Here is a 16082-nt window from a genome sequence, read left to right on the forward strand (position 1 = left end):
TACAACAAGTTCTGTTACTCCCATTACGTCCATACATTCCGTCCTCTTCGTTTTGTCCATGCCGGTGACCGTCGACGCAATGAGGCGGTCCTCGTCTTTGTTTCCCGCGGCTGCGGTCTTTCTTGTCTTGATCTTGGCTGCTGCTTCGCCCTTGCAACGGTCTCACTTGATGGGAATAGAGGAATCATTATCTTCATTATCAGGATGGAATCCACTGCGTTTGCTGCAGCGGGGATCGGATCTGCCACTGCAGGAAAAGAGGCAAACCGTTAATTGCACGGATCTGTCGGCTGCTTTCAATTCTCAATGCTGGCAAGAACTTCAACTGAGTAACTTTCTTCTGGGAGGAGGGCAGTGGGGAGTAGGCTGGAACAAATCGACTCGAGTTTGCGACAGTCAATCAGCAGATGTCAATAGCAACGACGGCACAAATTGCTGCTTGCCCGGCGAGGCATGGACGACTTGTTTTCTTCGTCTTGCGCAAGGCGGAGGGACACAAGATTGTTCGCAGATTAATGCGCAGTTCTGTTCCATGCCATCGGAGAACGCGTTAAGCGCCGGCCTAGCTGATAGTATCCGGCCAGAAGTCCAATACATACAGAAAAACATCTATGGTATTCTTCTGAACTCATAGCCTCTCTTATGGAATCGTTAGCTAACTCTCGGCTTAGCGCTCAACGATTTCTTTACTACCTATTATAACGCGCTGACAGCCGCCCAAAGCGATGCATCAACGACGATTCAAGGGCTTATTAACGAAGTGGACCCTATCAAACCAGCCACGTTCAACCTCATAACACTCCTGACTGTACTCTCGGTGGGTCTGGCATTCTTGGGAGCACCAAGTATCGCAGTGACAGTGCTCGGACTGTCCTCCCTCGCGAAGTCTGCCGCTCAGGTTTTGACAATCAGTCTGCAGCAAGCGCCTTCCACCGCAAAAGCGCTCTGGCCGACGGGCACCCAGAACTCGCAATCTGTGCAAATCGGCAATCTAGAAGCGGAGCTAGGGAACAGCACAAACCAGCTCGCAGACATGGTCAATAACGCGGTTCAACTGCTCATGAGCGATATGCCAACGTTTGTCAAGTTTGTCGAAAGCGGGCAGTATTCGGGCGCCGAGTCGCTTTCCTTACCCAGCAAAGTCGAGGGCCTCGACTATGCTCTCAGGACTTACATGACCTCGGAAGCGTTTGCCCAAAACGGCTGGGTATCGACGCCTATGATTGGCCCTTTCGAGACCGTGCAAGACGTCGAGAACGCCGTGATGGGAGGTGGCGGTGGGGACTGCACCATGGGCAACAACAGCGTTTGCACCAACGGTCAGGGTTCCGCACTTTTTTGGAGCCAGCCTACGGGACGTGTTTACGCTTTCGCCAACGAGAATGATGCCTGGATAGGCGTTGATGCATATCAGCTACTGCAAGACACCGTTAACAACAACTGGGCCATTCTCCAAGTGCTGTTCGATGGCAGCTTCAATTGCACGCAGGAAGGGAACTTCGGGGATTCGATCGTCAACTTCAACTGGGATGGAACGTTGGACATTGCGTGTATCTCGCAGCTCCCGACGAAGGTTGAGTGCGGAGCAGCATGTCCTGTTCCTCTGATCAACAACCAATGTCCTTTCCCGCCGCTGAATAACGATTGCGACTCGTGATTGGCGAACGTTGAACAGCTTTGACATTGTGTACATATAGCATATCATATCTTTTGGCATTGCATTCTCGCATTGAGCAGTGGCGTTGTTATTTCTGCTTCTCAGGGTGTCGTTGGACAGCTGCGCTGGACTCACCTTCCACGTCTCGACGCATTGCTGGAATTATGGTTGTTCTAGCAGATGTATTCATCTTGTCTCATACATAATCGGTGCAAAATACCACTAGATTAGTTAGCAGGGCAAACAATCAAAAGCAAGCAAGCAGTTTCCCCCACGTCAGCGTCAGCGTCAGCATAAAGGATCAATCCCGGGAATGACTTTACCTTGAAACAATTCACTGCCTCAGTGGCCACGGTACATGCAGAGATGCAGAGATTTAGAACTGAAAGAATTTTCTGCCATTGACCATCCAAAGGAGACGGGACAAACAAGCCTACAAGCTACAAGACATTGTTCCGAGAACACCTGCTACAACTGTGGGGGGAAGCGCAAGAAACATTCAAGACAATAGACACACGCGGCTCAAGATGAAACATATCTCCCGAAATCATCCATGTATATTCTGCACGTCATGCATCTACCGGTACCATTCTAGGCTCCTCCGTACCTTTAGATTGCGGCTCGGCTCTGCTGCTCGATTTGCACACTTTTCTCATTATCATGATGGTGGAGTGCAGGTCTCTGCCATGGCAATGGGTGTCTCTGGATATCCTCGATGAATAGGTAGCTGAATATGTTGTCGAGTACCTCGGAGGATCATTCGTCGATGGCGGGACGATACGAAGACCTAGCGCGGCAGGGACCCAGGTTGATCCAAGCTGGTCGAGGTTTGATTGGGGGTCAGGGAATTGCGAAGGAGAAGTCTCCGGGCGGGGGGTAAAATGCTTAACGATGGAGCAAAGTAGGGATACGAACGAAATGGGCATCAAATGATGGAGACAGGTGATGATTGGGAGGAAGGGTTGGCATTGACTTGCCAATCTTAATACAACTCCAACCTATCGATTTTCGTGGCTCATAAGAAAGTCTTTCCACGTATTTTGATGAAGCGGAAGGGAGAAAGAAAAGAATCGTACTTTAAGGTAAGGTACATATGTTATTACCTCATTACCTCGGTACATCCATAAAGATTACGGCCGAATACCGGTCCTCCGGTAGTCTAGCGCCCGCAGTCATCTGTTGCTCTAAGGTACCTACCGTGCTACCGTACTAAAGGTACTCATACGGTTTACTCGTACCGGACCGCCAGCCCTAAAGTAAGGAAGGTGTGCCGTAAGGTACCTTATGGTCGATCTTTGAAAGCGTCAAGAGCATTAAGGATTACTCGTAAGGATTAATTCACTTGAACTTTGTCAAAAGTACATGTAGGTTGTGGTACTATGCAAATCAGGTCTACAGCAGCTCCAGCAACTCCAGCAACTCCAGCAACTCCAGCAAATCTGTTCCCACCGCTTCTTGTCTAATGCTTTCGCCATCGCCATCGCCATCGCCATCGCCATCGCCATCGCCACCAGAATCTCCTTCTTGGTCGTTGCCTCCACATCGGCGCCTTAGCCCTTATTCATTCGTCTTTGTCCTCTCCATGGAACCTGATCACATGTTCGCTCCACCAGCTGCTATACCTTAGCAATTTGGAATCCGTCATTCGCATCATTCCACCCTGATATCGCAGCATCGTTTTGGCTACTGCGAGACTGCATGTGATAATCAGACGAGGATCAGTACACCAAAGGTGGAGGAGGAGTCCTGTCGTCAATGAGCGCAAAAACAACCGAGGGAGTACACCAGAAGCCCATTGACACAACTCCGAGCCTACCACCACCTCTCATTACAATCAGATGGCCTGTTCTTCCCCCTCAAACAACCTCCCGACTCTATTTGTAACTCCTACCGCAATTCACTCTTACTGAAGCGCTCACCACCAGTTCGAACTCGACTATCACCTCGCGCTGTTGACGGCGCTGGTAATCGTCATAGTGCCAAGGTCTCCACCTGAACACTATGAACATGTCGCTTCCCTCCAAAGAAGCTACTTCCACTCCAGCCAGGCTGTCCGAAGCTCAAAGAACCACGAATAAAGCCGAGCATCCAGTGGACGCTCGATTTAGACGACTCAAAGCCAAAGTTCTTCCTGAAACGCCGTACATCTTACATGTTAGATCTACATATCGCCAAAGCCCAGAGCATGCGAACCTCTGGCGACTTGGTAGTCATTTCGATCCTAACGAAGAAGAATTGCAGTACCTCACTTTCAAAGACCGGACGAATGACTTGACCCCTGGTCTGTTTTGCCGTGGCGGGTGGGACGATGGAAAAGGAGGATTAGCACCGCCAGAAGAGCCCAACAGCAGAACTAGTAGCGACGGGACTCCACTTCAAGGGCAGGGTCAAAAGAAGAAGATCAGCTTGGCGGACTATAACAAAAGGGATAAGAACAAGGCTGTTGCAGCTACAACAAAACCCACAGGTCCGAAACCAAAAGAACATCAGAAAGATGACGCGAGTATCAAGGGACTTAATGCAAATGTCAAACTGCCAAAGCCTCTCCAGGTCGAGCAGCACGGTCAAAAGAGGTATGCTCTGCGGATGTTTAGAGGCTTCTTGGATACTTATATTTGTCAGATCGGCGGACGCGATAGAAGTAGGGAAAGATTCCAATGCTTCCGAGCAACCTCTAGCTGCTCCATCTGCTAAGAAGGCGCGAACCACGTCTGAGCCGCCCAACCCCGCATCAGCAGGGCCGCTCAAAGTTCCCCCTCAAAGAACAAGTGTTGAGATTGGCATCATCAAAGACTTATCTGATGCGCAAAAGGTCAGATCTCATGAAAGTCCTAAGGCTGAGAAGCCGCCGACAGAAAAGCAACCCGGTCCTGAGAAAGTCGTACCGAAAGAGAAGAAGACGGAGGCACTCAACCTGCATGGTCTCCCGCCAATGCTATCGCCCACACTACCTTCAGAGATCGAAGAGGAGCTCGCCAAGTTGAACCCTAGCATTCGAAGACGCAGTGGCAGCATCGCGAAGAGCAAAAGCCCTAACCCATCTTCCAAAATCAAGCAGCAGAAGAATGATACGGGCTCGTCAACGGATGAAGAGGGCGCTAAGTCAAGCGTCGGAGGGAAGGCTTATGCATTGAGCAAGACCAGCACGACAGCTTCCGTCAACTCTGTCAAACACCAACGGATTCAACCACAAGTGACCTCAGCTCCTCGTCAAGCAGCTAAGAACATTGTGTCAAACAAAGTTACACCTTCGAAACCGAATAAGCTTCTCATTTCTCCCGTCACCGCACCGGTAACGGCATCAACAACACCTCAGAGAATTGAGAAACGAAGATTGCGCCTACTTTTGAAGATCAGGAAGAAGACAAATCGCAAAAATCTTGCTCAATATCTAAGGTTGCCGCCCACACAAGGAAAGTACCCACACATCCGTCGAACGATAGAGCACGAACAGCGTTCAAGGACTCCGCAATCGGAGCAGAAGCATGCCAGCAATTCTCATGAAAATCGGCTCGAGATACAGGCGAAACCAAAGCGTAATGATCCAGAGGCTCCCAACGCTGGCGAAAAGCGGCGTGGGTCTCTAGATCGTAGAGACGAACCGGAGCTTCCCGCCAAACGTCACAAGACTCCAAGATGGGCTTCGCAAAGCGCTCATACACCGAAGCAACCTTCAACTAGCTCTCCCGCTCCATCGAATGTTGGAAGTACGCAGAAACCACAATTACTCACTCCGAAGGCTGATCCCAAGAGCGCCCCCATGCTGCGTGTTGAGTCCGGCGAAGGCTCGACCACCACACCACGAGGCCTTGCTCTGAATAGTACCCCCAATGTACCAGATGCTGGAAACCGGCGTAATTCTGTCACGTCGTCTGGTGGTCGCAAGCCTAGTCTGCAGGATGTGAAGCGTGACGCTAGCAAGTATTTGAAACAAGCAACAGACTTAAAGCATGCCTCGGATGTGTTTTTGAAGGAAATTCCGATCATGACTGATAGCGAACGTAAACGAGGCGTCATGATTGGTACAGAATCCGTACTCTGCTACATTCTGGCTTTCACCCTTTTTGATGAACCCCAACGACAATTTGGGCAGATTGGCAATATCGATGGCTGGAAGTCTATGCTTCGGCTCTTGGATCTCATCAACAGAGAAGCTCAACCGTTCAAACACCTGACTGGTCTCCTCCTCCAGCTCGAAGGCATCATTCGAGACTACATGGTCTGCTACGATTTCAAAAGACTCGATTACAATCCACTTGAGCAGAAATTAGCTGAGACTGCGGCCGCGGATCCTGCGAAGACGAAAGAATATTGCCAAGCTGCGGCATATCACGGGTCATTCCATGAATTCCGTCGCTGCTTCGAGAAATCGCAGAGTGCATGGCGTTCGGGACTGGACTTCTTGAAAATCAGCGACATCGAATCTGAATATCCCGTGACTTGGGCCAAGCGCGAACGACAGTTTCTTCTCCCTGTCAAAAGCGCAGATGCCGTAGTACAAGGCGAATATCAGCGGAAGTTTAATCTGCCCATGGGGTCAATGACTAGCGGTCTACAGGCTGTGAATTTTGGCTTGAGCTTTCTCGAGGAGTGGTCAAAGAAGAATGGGACAAAGTGGGAGCCAAAGCTTGAGCTTTAAGATATGCGATTTTATCATGATGGTAAAGGTGCGATATGGAAATCCATCTCGAGGCGTTGCAGGGCGAGTCTGGTAAGGGCATCTGTAGGGCAAAGCAATGATACTCATGATGAGAGGCTGAACATTGATACCATGTATTACGACAGGCATAGCGAGGTGGACTTTGCAGCACTTTTACGATTACCCCGGCTCGGATGAGCCAAGCGATAGTTTCATTAAAATACACGAGAATCTCGAAGAGGGTTGAGTGGGTTTTGATGGAGAGAGAAAGCGGTTTGACATCGGACAACGACACGATGTACACCGCTGAGGAAATCTCCAGAAGGGGCCTACCAGCATTGAAAAGAACAATGTTCAGCCGCCTTAATTCTCTCCGTGAATACTCGACACTGTGATCTCAAATAGACGACTGCGAACTTGGGTTTACATGCTCCCGGCGTGCAAGCTCAGTCGTTTCTAACATTACCCCTTCTTGACAGCTAGATAGGTACTCCGCCTCTGGCTCGAGGTGCCCAATCTACATTTCGCAATCTCTCTGCTCAAAATCCCCTCTGATGATGGATCTCACATTAGTACAACGAACAAGCTCCCTTAGCAGTGTCTTGACAGCTCACAGTACCATGGGGGTACTGAAGCCACGACCAGCTGGCCAAATCTCGATTTCACCCACGCCCTTTGAAGGTTCATCCAACACCCGAGGATTTCCGTAGTGCCTCATAGGAACGATAAAAAAACCAGCTCACCTGCTACACCGCTGCCTGCCCCTCCACCCTTGCTAACGACACCTGCTTTACTTCTGACACTCCCCCTCCAACATCCCACCCTTACTCTGTCCTCTGCCTCACCTCTGCAACCCCCGCTTTTCTCACATCTCCAACTGCGCCGAACAATACGTGGTACGTACACTTGGGAGCAAGATCTTCCTGTTTCACACGATATTTAGAATTGTGACCAGACAAGTTTCGGGAGTAGAAGTGTCCTTTTACTGCCCTAAAGCCGTCTCACTACCCGAGTATTCGCCCTGAAGAAGAGCCGCTGTCTCCGAACTATCCATAGAGGTATACCAAAGTAGTGGCATTCGGGTCGCCCACGACCGCGGCCCTCTTCCTTGCCTCCTCATCTTTAGCGCAAGCGAAATACCTAGCAAAAAATTGAGAAGCGATCGTGGAACAGTAAAAAGAGTGGCGGTGCGTTCTGTTCAATCTTTTTGTTGGGTAAAACAGGGGCATAATTTTTAGGGGAAGGCTTAGGAGAAGAGGATGCTGAGGTTGCAGAAGCATCAGGACAGGGATTAGTTGCAACAAGAAGAGGGAATTGATGGAGGCGAGCCAGATTGATCGCAGGTGGGGGTTGGATCTGATGAAGCTGTGGCGGGGGAGAACGCAATGATCGGGGAATGAACCTGTTAGGAAGAGCATTGATGGCCGTGAGGGAGAGGCTGACGGAGGAGAGGAGGGTCGATACAGACGACGAGGGAAGGAACGCCAAGACAGCAGAGATTGATTTTGAGGATGACCATGTGTCTTGAATTTGTGAGAGAACCTGTCTCGACGATCGGGCAACGATACAATCAGATGGCTTTAAGATACTGGTATTTCTATCAAGGAACACCAAACTCATCCCTCGATAGTTGTATTGGCAAGCTGGCAACCTCGCTACCACCGAAGAGGCGTCCACGTATGACTGCCTCCACTTCTTCACCTTTGCACCCATCAAAGTCCTCACTGTGGATGGCAAATTCCGTGCAATACGCCCTACCGAGCTCCTTTCCGCTAATCATGACATCAAAGTACGTGAATGGGCCCGTTGTCTTGCTCCACGGTAGGAATGCTGGGCGTGAATCGTCCGAGCCGCTCCACTTCCATGCCAGCCTTTTCTCGTGATCTGGAGAACGGCCTCGCTTCGTCACTCTCACGCCAACGATGGTCCAGCACGATTCCGCTTGACTTCTTGTTTTGATAGTGAGATTGAAGATCTGGCACAGCGCCAGTGGCTTTGGGTCTTCGATCAGGCCTAGACCATATACTCCAAATTCTACGAGGCGCGAGTCGGCGGTAGGGAAAGAGAGCATGATCGTCTTGTCCTGGACCTGGTTCGAACGTGGGGAAGATATTTCTACGTGGATGTAACAAAGTTTCTCAGAGTCTGAAATAATATAGCCCATGTAGAAACCTGGAGCTATGTCCGTGCTCGCTTCAAGACATTTGAACCTGATCGTAGCGGCGAGTGACTCATCGGCAAGCATGTTCAACTTAAAAAGGCATAGACGATAATGTGTTCCTCTTTGAGGATGTGAGCCCCATGATTCAATAGGGGCGGTCTTTTCGTGCATGCGGATGATCCTCGTATTCACGATTAGGCCTCCAGGAGCCTCATCTGGCAATTCTCCATAAAGCACACGGGTCGGAGGCCTATCTGACGCTTGCTCCCACGCTGGTAGCGACATGGGTAATAGATGAGGCAGTGGTCCCTGAGATCCAAGCATTGGGCGAATATGCTTCTCACTCTAGATACACGAACATGGCTTAATTGATCGTCATCAACGGACAACGAGGGCTTACCTGAGCTCCTGGATTTGCCACTCGTTGGAAAGCTCCATTGAAGTCGGTTTCGAAGAAGTGTGTCGATCCGGCAGGGAACTCGCAAGCGTGATTGACAATAGGAGTCCCGACGTACTCCCGTGTTTGATGGGGCAGTCCTTCGTGACAATCGCAGCCGAGGTCGGATGGTAAGCGCTTCCCTAGCCACAGAGCATGTTCAACGCGTTCTGCGGTGGACAGAGTAGATTCCGCAGAGGTGGAGAAATGCTCATGGGTCCAGGCTGGCCCAAAGATGGCTGTGGAAAAACCAGCCTCTGCTAAAACGCCCAAGGCCTAGATATCAGATTTAATAAGCTTTCATTCCTGAAATAAACATTTCGAATTCGCAAGGTGGTACGTTCGGTCAAAGATAGGCTGTGATTCTGAAGCTTACAAGCCCGGTGTTTGTCCCTCCTCCACCCTTCGGAGGAAAGGTGATTCGATGCGGACCTGGCATGTTAGTGTTCTGAGCCCACACATCAATACCAAAAAGGGTCTTCGTTGGATGAAGTCCATATACTTCACCCGTTGAGTCCGCTTCCTTCAAGGTTTTCATTGTCCATTTATAATTCGTGAAAAGTAAGTCCGCAGTAAGAGCGAAGGGAACGTTCTTCGGGGTCAGGCCATTTTGATGGTCGACTTCGTTATCAGTAGTCAAAGCATCATCTTCATGTTTTCGGAGTCAGTGTTACTTTTTCAAATAGGGTTTGAGTTACGAGGCCCATTCGGAGAGTGAGATACTTCCCAAAACATGTCTCACATCCCAGATTTCCCGGGAAAGATCAGGAAGGATTCATTCCGGAAAGTAGACTTACACCAGACAACGTTCCCTGCAGGCCCTAACAGAAGCTTGAGACTCCGAATCAATGCACATATCTTACTTGTAAGATCTTTGACGGATTTGGGAAACTCCAATTCGATATTGAGCAGCCATCCATCGAAACCGAAGACATCGGCCATAGCAGCTAGCTGTTTTGCTATGATGAACTCCCCATTCACTTGGTCCAGCATTCGCTCAACATTAAGTTTTCCGGGCTCAACGATGAACGTCCCTAGAACTTTGACACCATTGCGATGCATGGTGTTTATCCATGTAGGCGGTGGGACACATACGAGCTTGTGGGAGAAATAGACAAACGTATCGACGTATTGAGGGTAATTGCAAGCGTACAGTTTGTCCTTCAGCAGAGGTGGACGAACACTTTCGTAATCATGGTAGCCGCCGCTATAGTCATGGCACAGCAGTACCAAGGTAGTAGGCCTTACATGATCATGAACTCGAGAGGCCGAGCGTTTCAAGAGGGGCATGTTGGCCTGCTGGACTGGGTCGACATCTTCTGCTGACCAGGCTTCCACCTCGTCGAAGTCATCAAAGTAGACCAAACCTTTGAGTCCATCACGGAGTCTTTGTGCCCGCCGCTCTTCTCGTGATGGACCTGTATCTGCGGGAGGATTGATGATGTCTCTTAGCTTCTTGCCAACGTGCCACCCAATTCTCCTCCAATCAGGAAATCCAGTTGGAAGCATTTGATTATCGATTGTAGAGGCAGATGGTTCGCATCACAGCGAATGCCCATCTGATAAATTTCACATTAGACGAGGTTTGGTGGAAGAAGCGTAGAATTCCACTCAGATAGTCAAGCCTATCAATTCGGCACGCACCGCGGTGTAGCGAGTCTTACTTATGATCTTACCTCGAAGATATACCAACGTTCCCCGAGGATGGGAGTGAAAAAGGTCTGCTTATATGGAAGTGCGTCTGCTTGAAGTCCTCATCTTCGGTTGTTAGCCGTTTCTCCCTCAAGGCCTCCCGTTAAGGTGTCAATTATGAAGTTTAATTTTTTTTCGGTAATGAGACATATCCGATACCGGATGCATGTACCCGATAGCGAAGAAGATAACGCTACCTTATTCACTACTGTTCTTGGTGGGGTGTATACAATTTTCTCAGCGCCAAGGATTCAGGACCTTTGTGCATACGCTAATAAAGCGCGCTTTCCATTCCGCGGGATCCTTTAGCATCTCAAAGGCAATAAGGCACATATTGCAACTCGTCTACTTTTTGTGCCGTCTTGTTGCCTCATAGAGTTGACTGTTAAGCAGTGCAATTACTGTCACCAGCCATCCCACATGAAGTCCCAGGTCTTGTGAACATTGGAGCGTAGGATTTAGAAGGTGCAGGCTGTGCTTGCGAAAGATTGCCTTTCCTGCGCCATGGTTGGTTGGAGTCCCGGCCGTGCAAAAGCATTGCTTGTCCCGAATCTCCTTTGCTCGAAGCCCAGTCTGTGTTCCGTCATTATTCCGTCCTCTACGACTTTTACCTACTTCTGTGCTTTTGTCACCATGCGACTTGATTACCCGTCGTATGCCGCTTTACGCATTCTCTACTTTGCCATTATTCCGCGCAGCAAGACTTTATCGAGCCATGTTTTTTCATCAAGATATCCTCCCGAGAAGCCTTGGCGTCCGTCAAGCTGCCGGCGTCGTTGCCATTACCGAACTTTTAAGACAAAGTAATCATGCTTGTGGGTGCTAGATCATGGACCGAAGAACAACCGCGGTTATAGCCGCTGTTGGCAAATGGCTATATACTTTACCTTAGATGGTGGGGAACCGGCTTTCGCAAACAGCGGAGACAACGGAAGCGTGAGCTATAATTACTGTACGCTTCCTAAGAAGTTTTTGCTCGCCTAGACTCATTGCCAGCCTCCAGGAAATACACTACTCTCTGTCGACCTTTCTCGCAATTGGACAAACGCATCTGTGACAATACAGTCAAACAGCAGACCCAGCGGGGGTTCCTAACTTGAATAAACCCTCACTCTGGTATCAAGAGTCAGATGATTTCCTTTACTCTGGCTTTGCCGGCACTCTGCCATTTTCGGGTGGTCAGACTTCGCTGCCTCCTCTATCGCTATTGGCTTTGAAGCCCGACGGGCTCGGCGAGTCGGTGATGGGCCTGTAACTCGCCTTTCGGAGTTATTCCTTCCTATTCACAATATCCTGCATCAGCAGATTGCTCATTTTGCCAACCTTTTCACTCTCCAAACATGTCTTACATTCCGAAGTATATCTACAGATGGGAACGCTGACCCGAAGTGTGCTAGTGGAACGAGTTGGCGATTAAGGGATTCCAGACATTAAAACGCCCAGTCGGTTCTCTGACGACTTGCGGCTCAAACAGTGCATGGGCCATTGCAGGTTCCGACCCAAATCGAAATCACCTGCTGGGAATGGTATGTACATTTCCGGGTGACTCTTTCCTACCTTTAATCGAAGACCTGAATCGTAAGACGGTTTTCGGGAGCAAAGTTATCCTCCTTCCACTTCCTAGACCTGTTTCTTGATTCAGGGTCGTTGCCCTAAGAAGCAACGCCGACACAGAGATGTGCGTAGGTTCAATTTAACATGCAACAGCGAATATTCACAAATCGTAGTCTGGGAACAACCGCTCCGACGCTTAATGGGTAAGGGCGATCCTTCTTACCGTCTTCTTAACTAATCTCAACGTCACATGTCACTACCAAGTCGACCAGCACCTCAAAATCACCGGCACCTCGGCCATCAAAGTCTAGCGCCGGCACTGTTACAGGTGTTGTCGTTGGCGTCGTTTTATTTCTCGTAATTATCGCCGTCTTCGGTCTCTTTTTCTCACGACGCAGACGAAATCGGAGATCGGAGGACATACAAGTCAAAGCAAAAAATGAGGGTGTCTGTGAGCCCTGGAAGGAGCGCCATTTGTCTCATGAGTTGCACGGAAACGAGAAAGGGGCGGAATTGGACGAAGTTCTGGTGCAGGAGGTGCACGACAGACCGATAGTGGAGATGCACGGGGGAACGAGGCCAATAGAAATGGACGCGGCTGGTTGATGTTGATTGTTGATGGTTGAAGACTAAACTATTAGGGCGGTTCCACTTACCTGGTGATTGATGGACTGTCAGAATCTATAGGTCTGTCAGTCTGTGGAAGATGACGCCGGCTTCAGAAGTCAGTTGTATGGCTCTCGCCACTGCGAAAACAGGAACATGATCCGTAGTAGCAATCCGATGCTAGTGACGTGCTTTGATGTTTTCAAGGATTCCACATCAGAAAGAAGGCAAAAGGATGATTGATTCAAGCGAGCTAAGGCCTTGGCATTCACTGCAGTCTACTCTACCAGCGGACGGTACGGCAGTCGAAAAGTCTCGTCGCGCAAGGCATTTCATTCTCGGATCTCGTGTCCTTGACAGCTGTCAGCGGTCACTACGTATTCGATAATCTTCAGCCAAAAACTACCAATTAGACTGTAAACTCTTCGAAATAGACTGTTCCTCTTCTCAGAACATTTTGACGCCGCACTCCTTTTTCTCAAGGTTTGCTGGGCCTAAGCCAGCCTCCACCGCAACGATGAATATTTTCCGTATACTTGGTATGAAGCGCAAAAGCGTTGAGCTCTATCGTGGCTGCGATGAGTGTTAACATCGTCTAGCGGATCTCTCTCATCTCGTATCCATCCTGATACTCCTACAGAAGATGAAATCCTCACACGTGCGCTCTCTGTAGCCTCGTTCCCAAAGCCCCTTGCTAATCGCCCACAACAGAGCTGCTCAGGCATATCATTCAAATCGCAAGCACTTTACCTGATTGTCTACGCAACCCGCTACCTAGGTAAGCATTTCTCTTTGTAAAACTGCCTAGTCTTTCAAGCTCACTGCCCTCCAACAGACATATTCTGGACCTTTACTACCGGCTCGGTCTACAATACTACCTTTAAACTCCTTTTCCTGGCCTCACAATCCTACACCATCTACCTAATGCTCAACGACTACAAACCTACTCATGACCCTAATATCGATACTTTCAAGGTTCAATATCTACTTGGTGGCAGCGCAGTCCTCGCAGTCCTGTTTCCGTATCGCTATCAAATTACAGAAGTCGGTTTCCCTCTTTGCTCCACAGTTTCTTAGTGGTGATGCTAAAGCTTTTGTCCAAATGAAGATCCTTTGGTCATTTTCCATCTGGCTCGAATCTGTCGCAATTCTCCCCCAACTGTTTATGCTTCAGCGAACTGGTGAAGCCGAAACCATAACCACGCACTATCTCTTTGCATTGGGCCTGTATAGGGCGTTATATATTCCCAACTGGCTCTACAGGTACTTTGCGGAGGGATACGTGGACCAAATAGCTTGGGTGGCGGGGCTCGTGCAGACCGTGCTGTATTCGGATTTCTTCTGGATTTATTACACCAAGTGAGTGCTTCTCGAGCCGTGGAGCATGCAATGGAGTGGGACTGACATCTGGGCGTAGAGTGCTGCAAGGAAAGAAATTCAATTTGCCCGTATAAGAAATTCGGGATTGCAGGATGCTCATCACCGAAAAAACGCGTGGCAATGATGTCTGTAAGCTAATAGAATGTATGCATAGTGGGAGCTCTTCACGGTAAAAGCCTTATTGGGCACCTTCATCGATACCCCGTCACGCAAGCTTGATGCTTGAGGATTTTCGATAGACAATCGAATTCATGGGCACTTTTCGAGCATGGACAACTGTAACTCAATAGTACGACACATCAAAACATGTCATGCCCATAATTCATAATTCGTCATCATCCGTTTCCTCACCCTCATTCCCGGCCTCTTGAGTAAGCGTCAAATTATCCTCTGTCACTGGCCGCTTCACCTGCTCCCGCCTCCCGCCTTCTCCGAACGGCAGGTCCCTCATTGGCGGAAGGGTATCTAATTGCATTTCCTCACCAATAGCTCCTTTCGCTCCAGTAGCGGCCTTACTCTTGTCAGGCAGTCTGGCTGCCTGAGGAGCAGAATCTGGGTCATCACCACTTTCATCTTCAGTCACATCTTGATCAGACTGTTCAGGTGTATTTATCTGTTCCGACACGTCACTCTCTGGCTTTGGCTTGGAAGCCTGTGCTTTAAACCCGCTTTCTTCTGACGAGTCGGAGGCTCCGTGGCCACTCATTGCTTTTCGCTTCCCGGCCCGAGAAGCGGTCGCTGCGCGACGTTTCGAGGTTGAGCGAGCGTTTTGGAGTTTCGCTGCTTGTTTGGGATCGAACTTGGCACTAGCCAAAGTTCGTTGTTGGTCTCTGATCTTTAGCTTCTTGGTGTTAAGTAGCTCTCTGAAAGTTTGTAGAAGAGAATCCTCATGTTCTTTCTTGGCTTTGATCAAATCCTCGAGCTGATTGTTGAGCTTTTCCATCTTCTTGCTTTGCTCGTCATATTTTGAAGCCAGGTCTCTGACTTCTCTGTCCAATCGATAAGATCTTTCCACCGCCGTTCCTGTCCACCGTGTTATATCTAGCTCCTGACTCTCATCTTTCTTGAAGGCTACTTCGCCTAGCTTTTGAGTGATACCGGAAAAGTTGTTGCGGAAAATTATCGAGAGTTGGTCGCCAGCAAGAGTTGCATGGACTTCGAGCTTTTCGAGAGTGCTCGCTTCTGATCCTTGAATCCGGCGCTGAAGAAGGGTTGAATGCAACACGTTCTCCCATTGGTCGTCACTTAGTTGATTCTTCTTATCCCGGAGCTTGGAAATTCGAGACTGCCTTACTTTATCAGTGGTCAGCGTTCGCTTAGGACATATAGGGTCTGAACTCACTCGTAGCTATGTATGGACTCTCTCCCTCTGTTGCCAGCAGCTTCAGATCTAAGGGAGAAGGTCCCTCGGACGAGACATTGATTAGCACATGGTCCCCATCACTGTCCGAGCGGAGGAGATAAAGAATGTGCTCGGTGGCCATGAAGAGCAATGTTGTGGTATTCGAAGAGAAGGAGATGAGTATTTAAGCAACTAAGTGGCAGTAAATCACAACCCAGTGGCTGCATTTCTGAACCTTTTCTGCCTCTCCTCCTTTCTGTTTAACCTGCGCGCCCGCTAGCGAAATGCCAAGGCGCTAAGCCTTACAGAAAGTGGAAGGCCGGCTCGGTCGCCTTATTGATGCATACCAGCCTCTTCTGACACGTCTCACAGCCCTCGACCCTCAAGCTTACCGCTTCTTCCTAATATACAGTGATTGTTATTCAAGACCAGCTTCGGAGATCATTTGTCCGCAGCTCATCGTTGCAGTTCCTGCCCTTTCCAAGGGTCAGGGGGTGCCTCCTTACAACACCCACCTCACCTCGAGATTCCACAAATACTGCGCAACATTGGACGGCCAGCAGTATTTTAGTACATCATTTGCATCAAACATGAGCTCAGGGTTCTAGACGGCAC

General features: G+C 49.4%; 5 protein-coding genes across 5 annotated transcripts; 3 read left to right on the top strand and 2 right to left on the bottom strand.

Annotated features, from left to right (window-relative positions):
• Positions 1-532: 532 nt before the first annotated feature.
• HO133_003693 (uncharacterized protein) lies at positions 533-1657 on the top strand (the record flags this gene model as incomplete). Its single annotated transcript, XM_037294615.1, has 2 exons — positions 533-614; positions 672-1657. The coding sequence occupies 2 exons, from the start codon at positions 533-535 to the stop codon at positions 1655-1657; spliced, it is 1068 nt and encodes a 355-aa protein (XP_037149303.1).
• Positions 1658-3658: 2001 nt separating this feature from the next.
• HO133_003694 (uncharacterized protein) lies at positions 3659-6296 on the top strand (the record flags this gene model as incomplete). The annotated part of the gene is made up of 2 exons (XM_037294616.1): positions 3659-4230; positions 4280-6296. The coding sequence occupies 2 exons, from the start codon at positions 3659-3661 to the stop codon at positions 6294-6296; spliced, it is 2589 nt and encodes an 862-aa protein (XP_037149304.1).
• A 1600-nt stretch (positions 6297-7896) lies between these two features.
• Positions 7897-10402, bottom strand: HO133_003695 (uncharacterized protein; the record flags this gene model as incomplete). The annotated part of the gene is made up of 5 exons (XM_037294617.1): positions 7897-8802; positions 8858-9169; positions 9270-9541; positions 9691-9705; positions 9757-10402. 5 exons carry the CDS (start codon positions 10400-10402, stop codon positions 7897-7899), a joined length of 2151 nt encoding a protein of 716 aa, XP_037149305.1.
• Positions 10403-13262: 2860 nt separating this feature from the next.
• HO133_003696 (uncharacterized protein) lies at positions 13263-14199 on the top strand (the record flags this gene model as incomplete). The annotated part of the gene is made up of 6 exons (XM_037294618.1): positions 13263-13284; positions 13345-13403; positions 13457-13523; positions 13581-13789; positions 13854-14104; positions 14163-14199. The coding sequence occupies 6 exons, from the start codon at positions 13263-13265 to the stop codon at positions 14197-14199; spliced, it is 645 nt and encodes a 214-aa protein (XP_037149306.1).
• Positions 14200-14447: 248 nt separating this feature from the next.
• On the bottom strand, positions 14448-15609 carry HO133_003697 (uncharacterized protein; the record flags this gene model as incomplete). Its single annotated transcript, XM_037294619.1, has 2 exons — positions 14448-15418; positions 15468-15609. The coding sequence occupies 2 exons, from the start codon at positions 15607-15609 to the stop codon at positions 14448-14450; spliced, it is 1113 nt and encodes a 370-aa protein (XP_037149307.1).
• Positions 15610-16082: the final 473 nt, after the last annotated feature.

The sequence above is a fragment of the Letharia lupina genome (assembly GCF_014066315.1).
Source record: "Letharia lupina isolate WasteWater1 chromosome Unknown contig_18, whole genome shotgun sequence".
NCBI classification, from domain to species: Eukaryota; Fungi; Ascomycota; class Lecanoromycetes; order Lecanorales; family Parmeliaceae; genus Letharia; species Letharia lupina.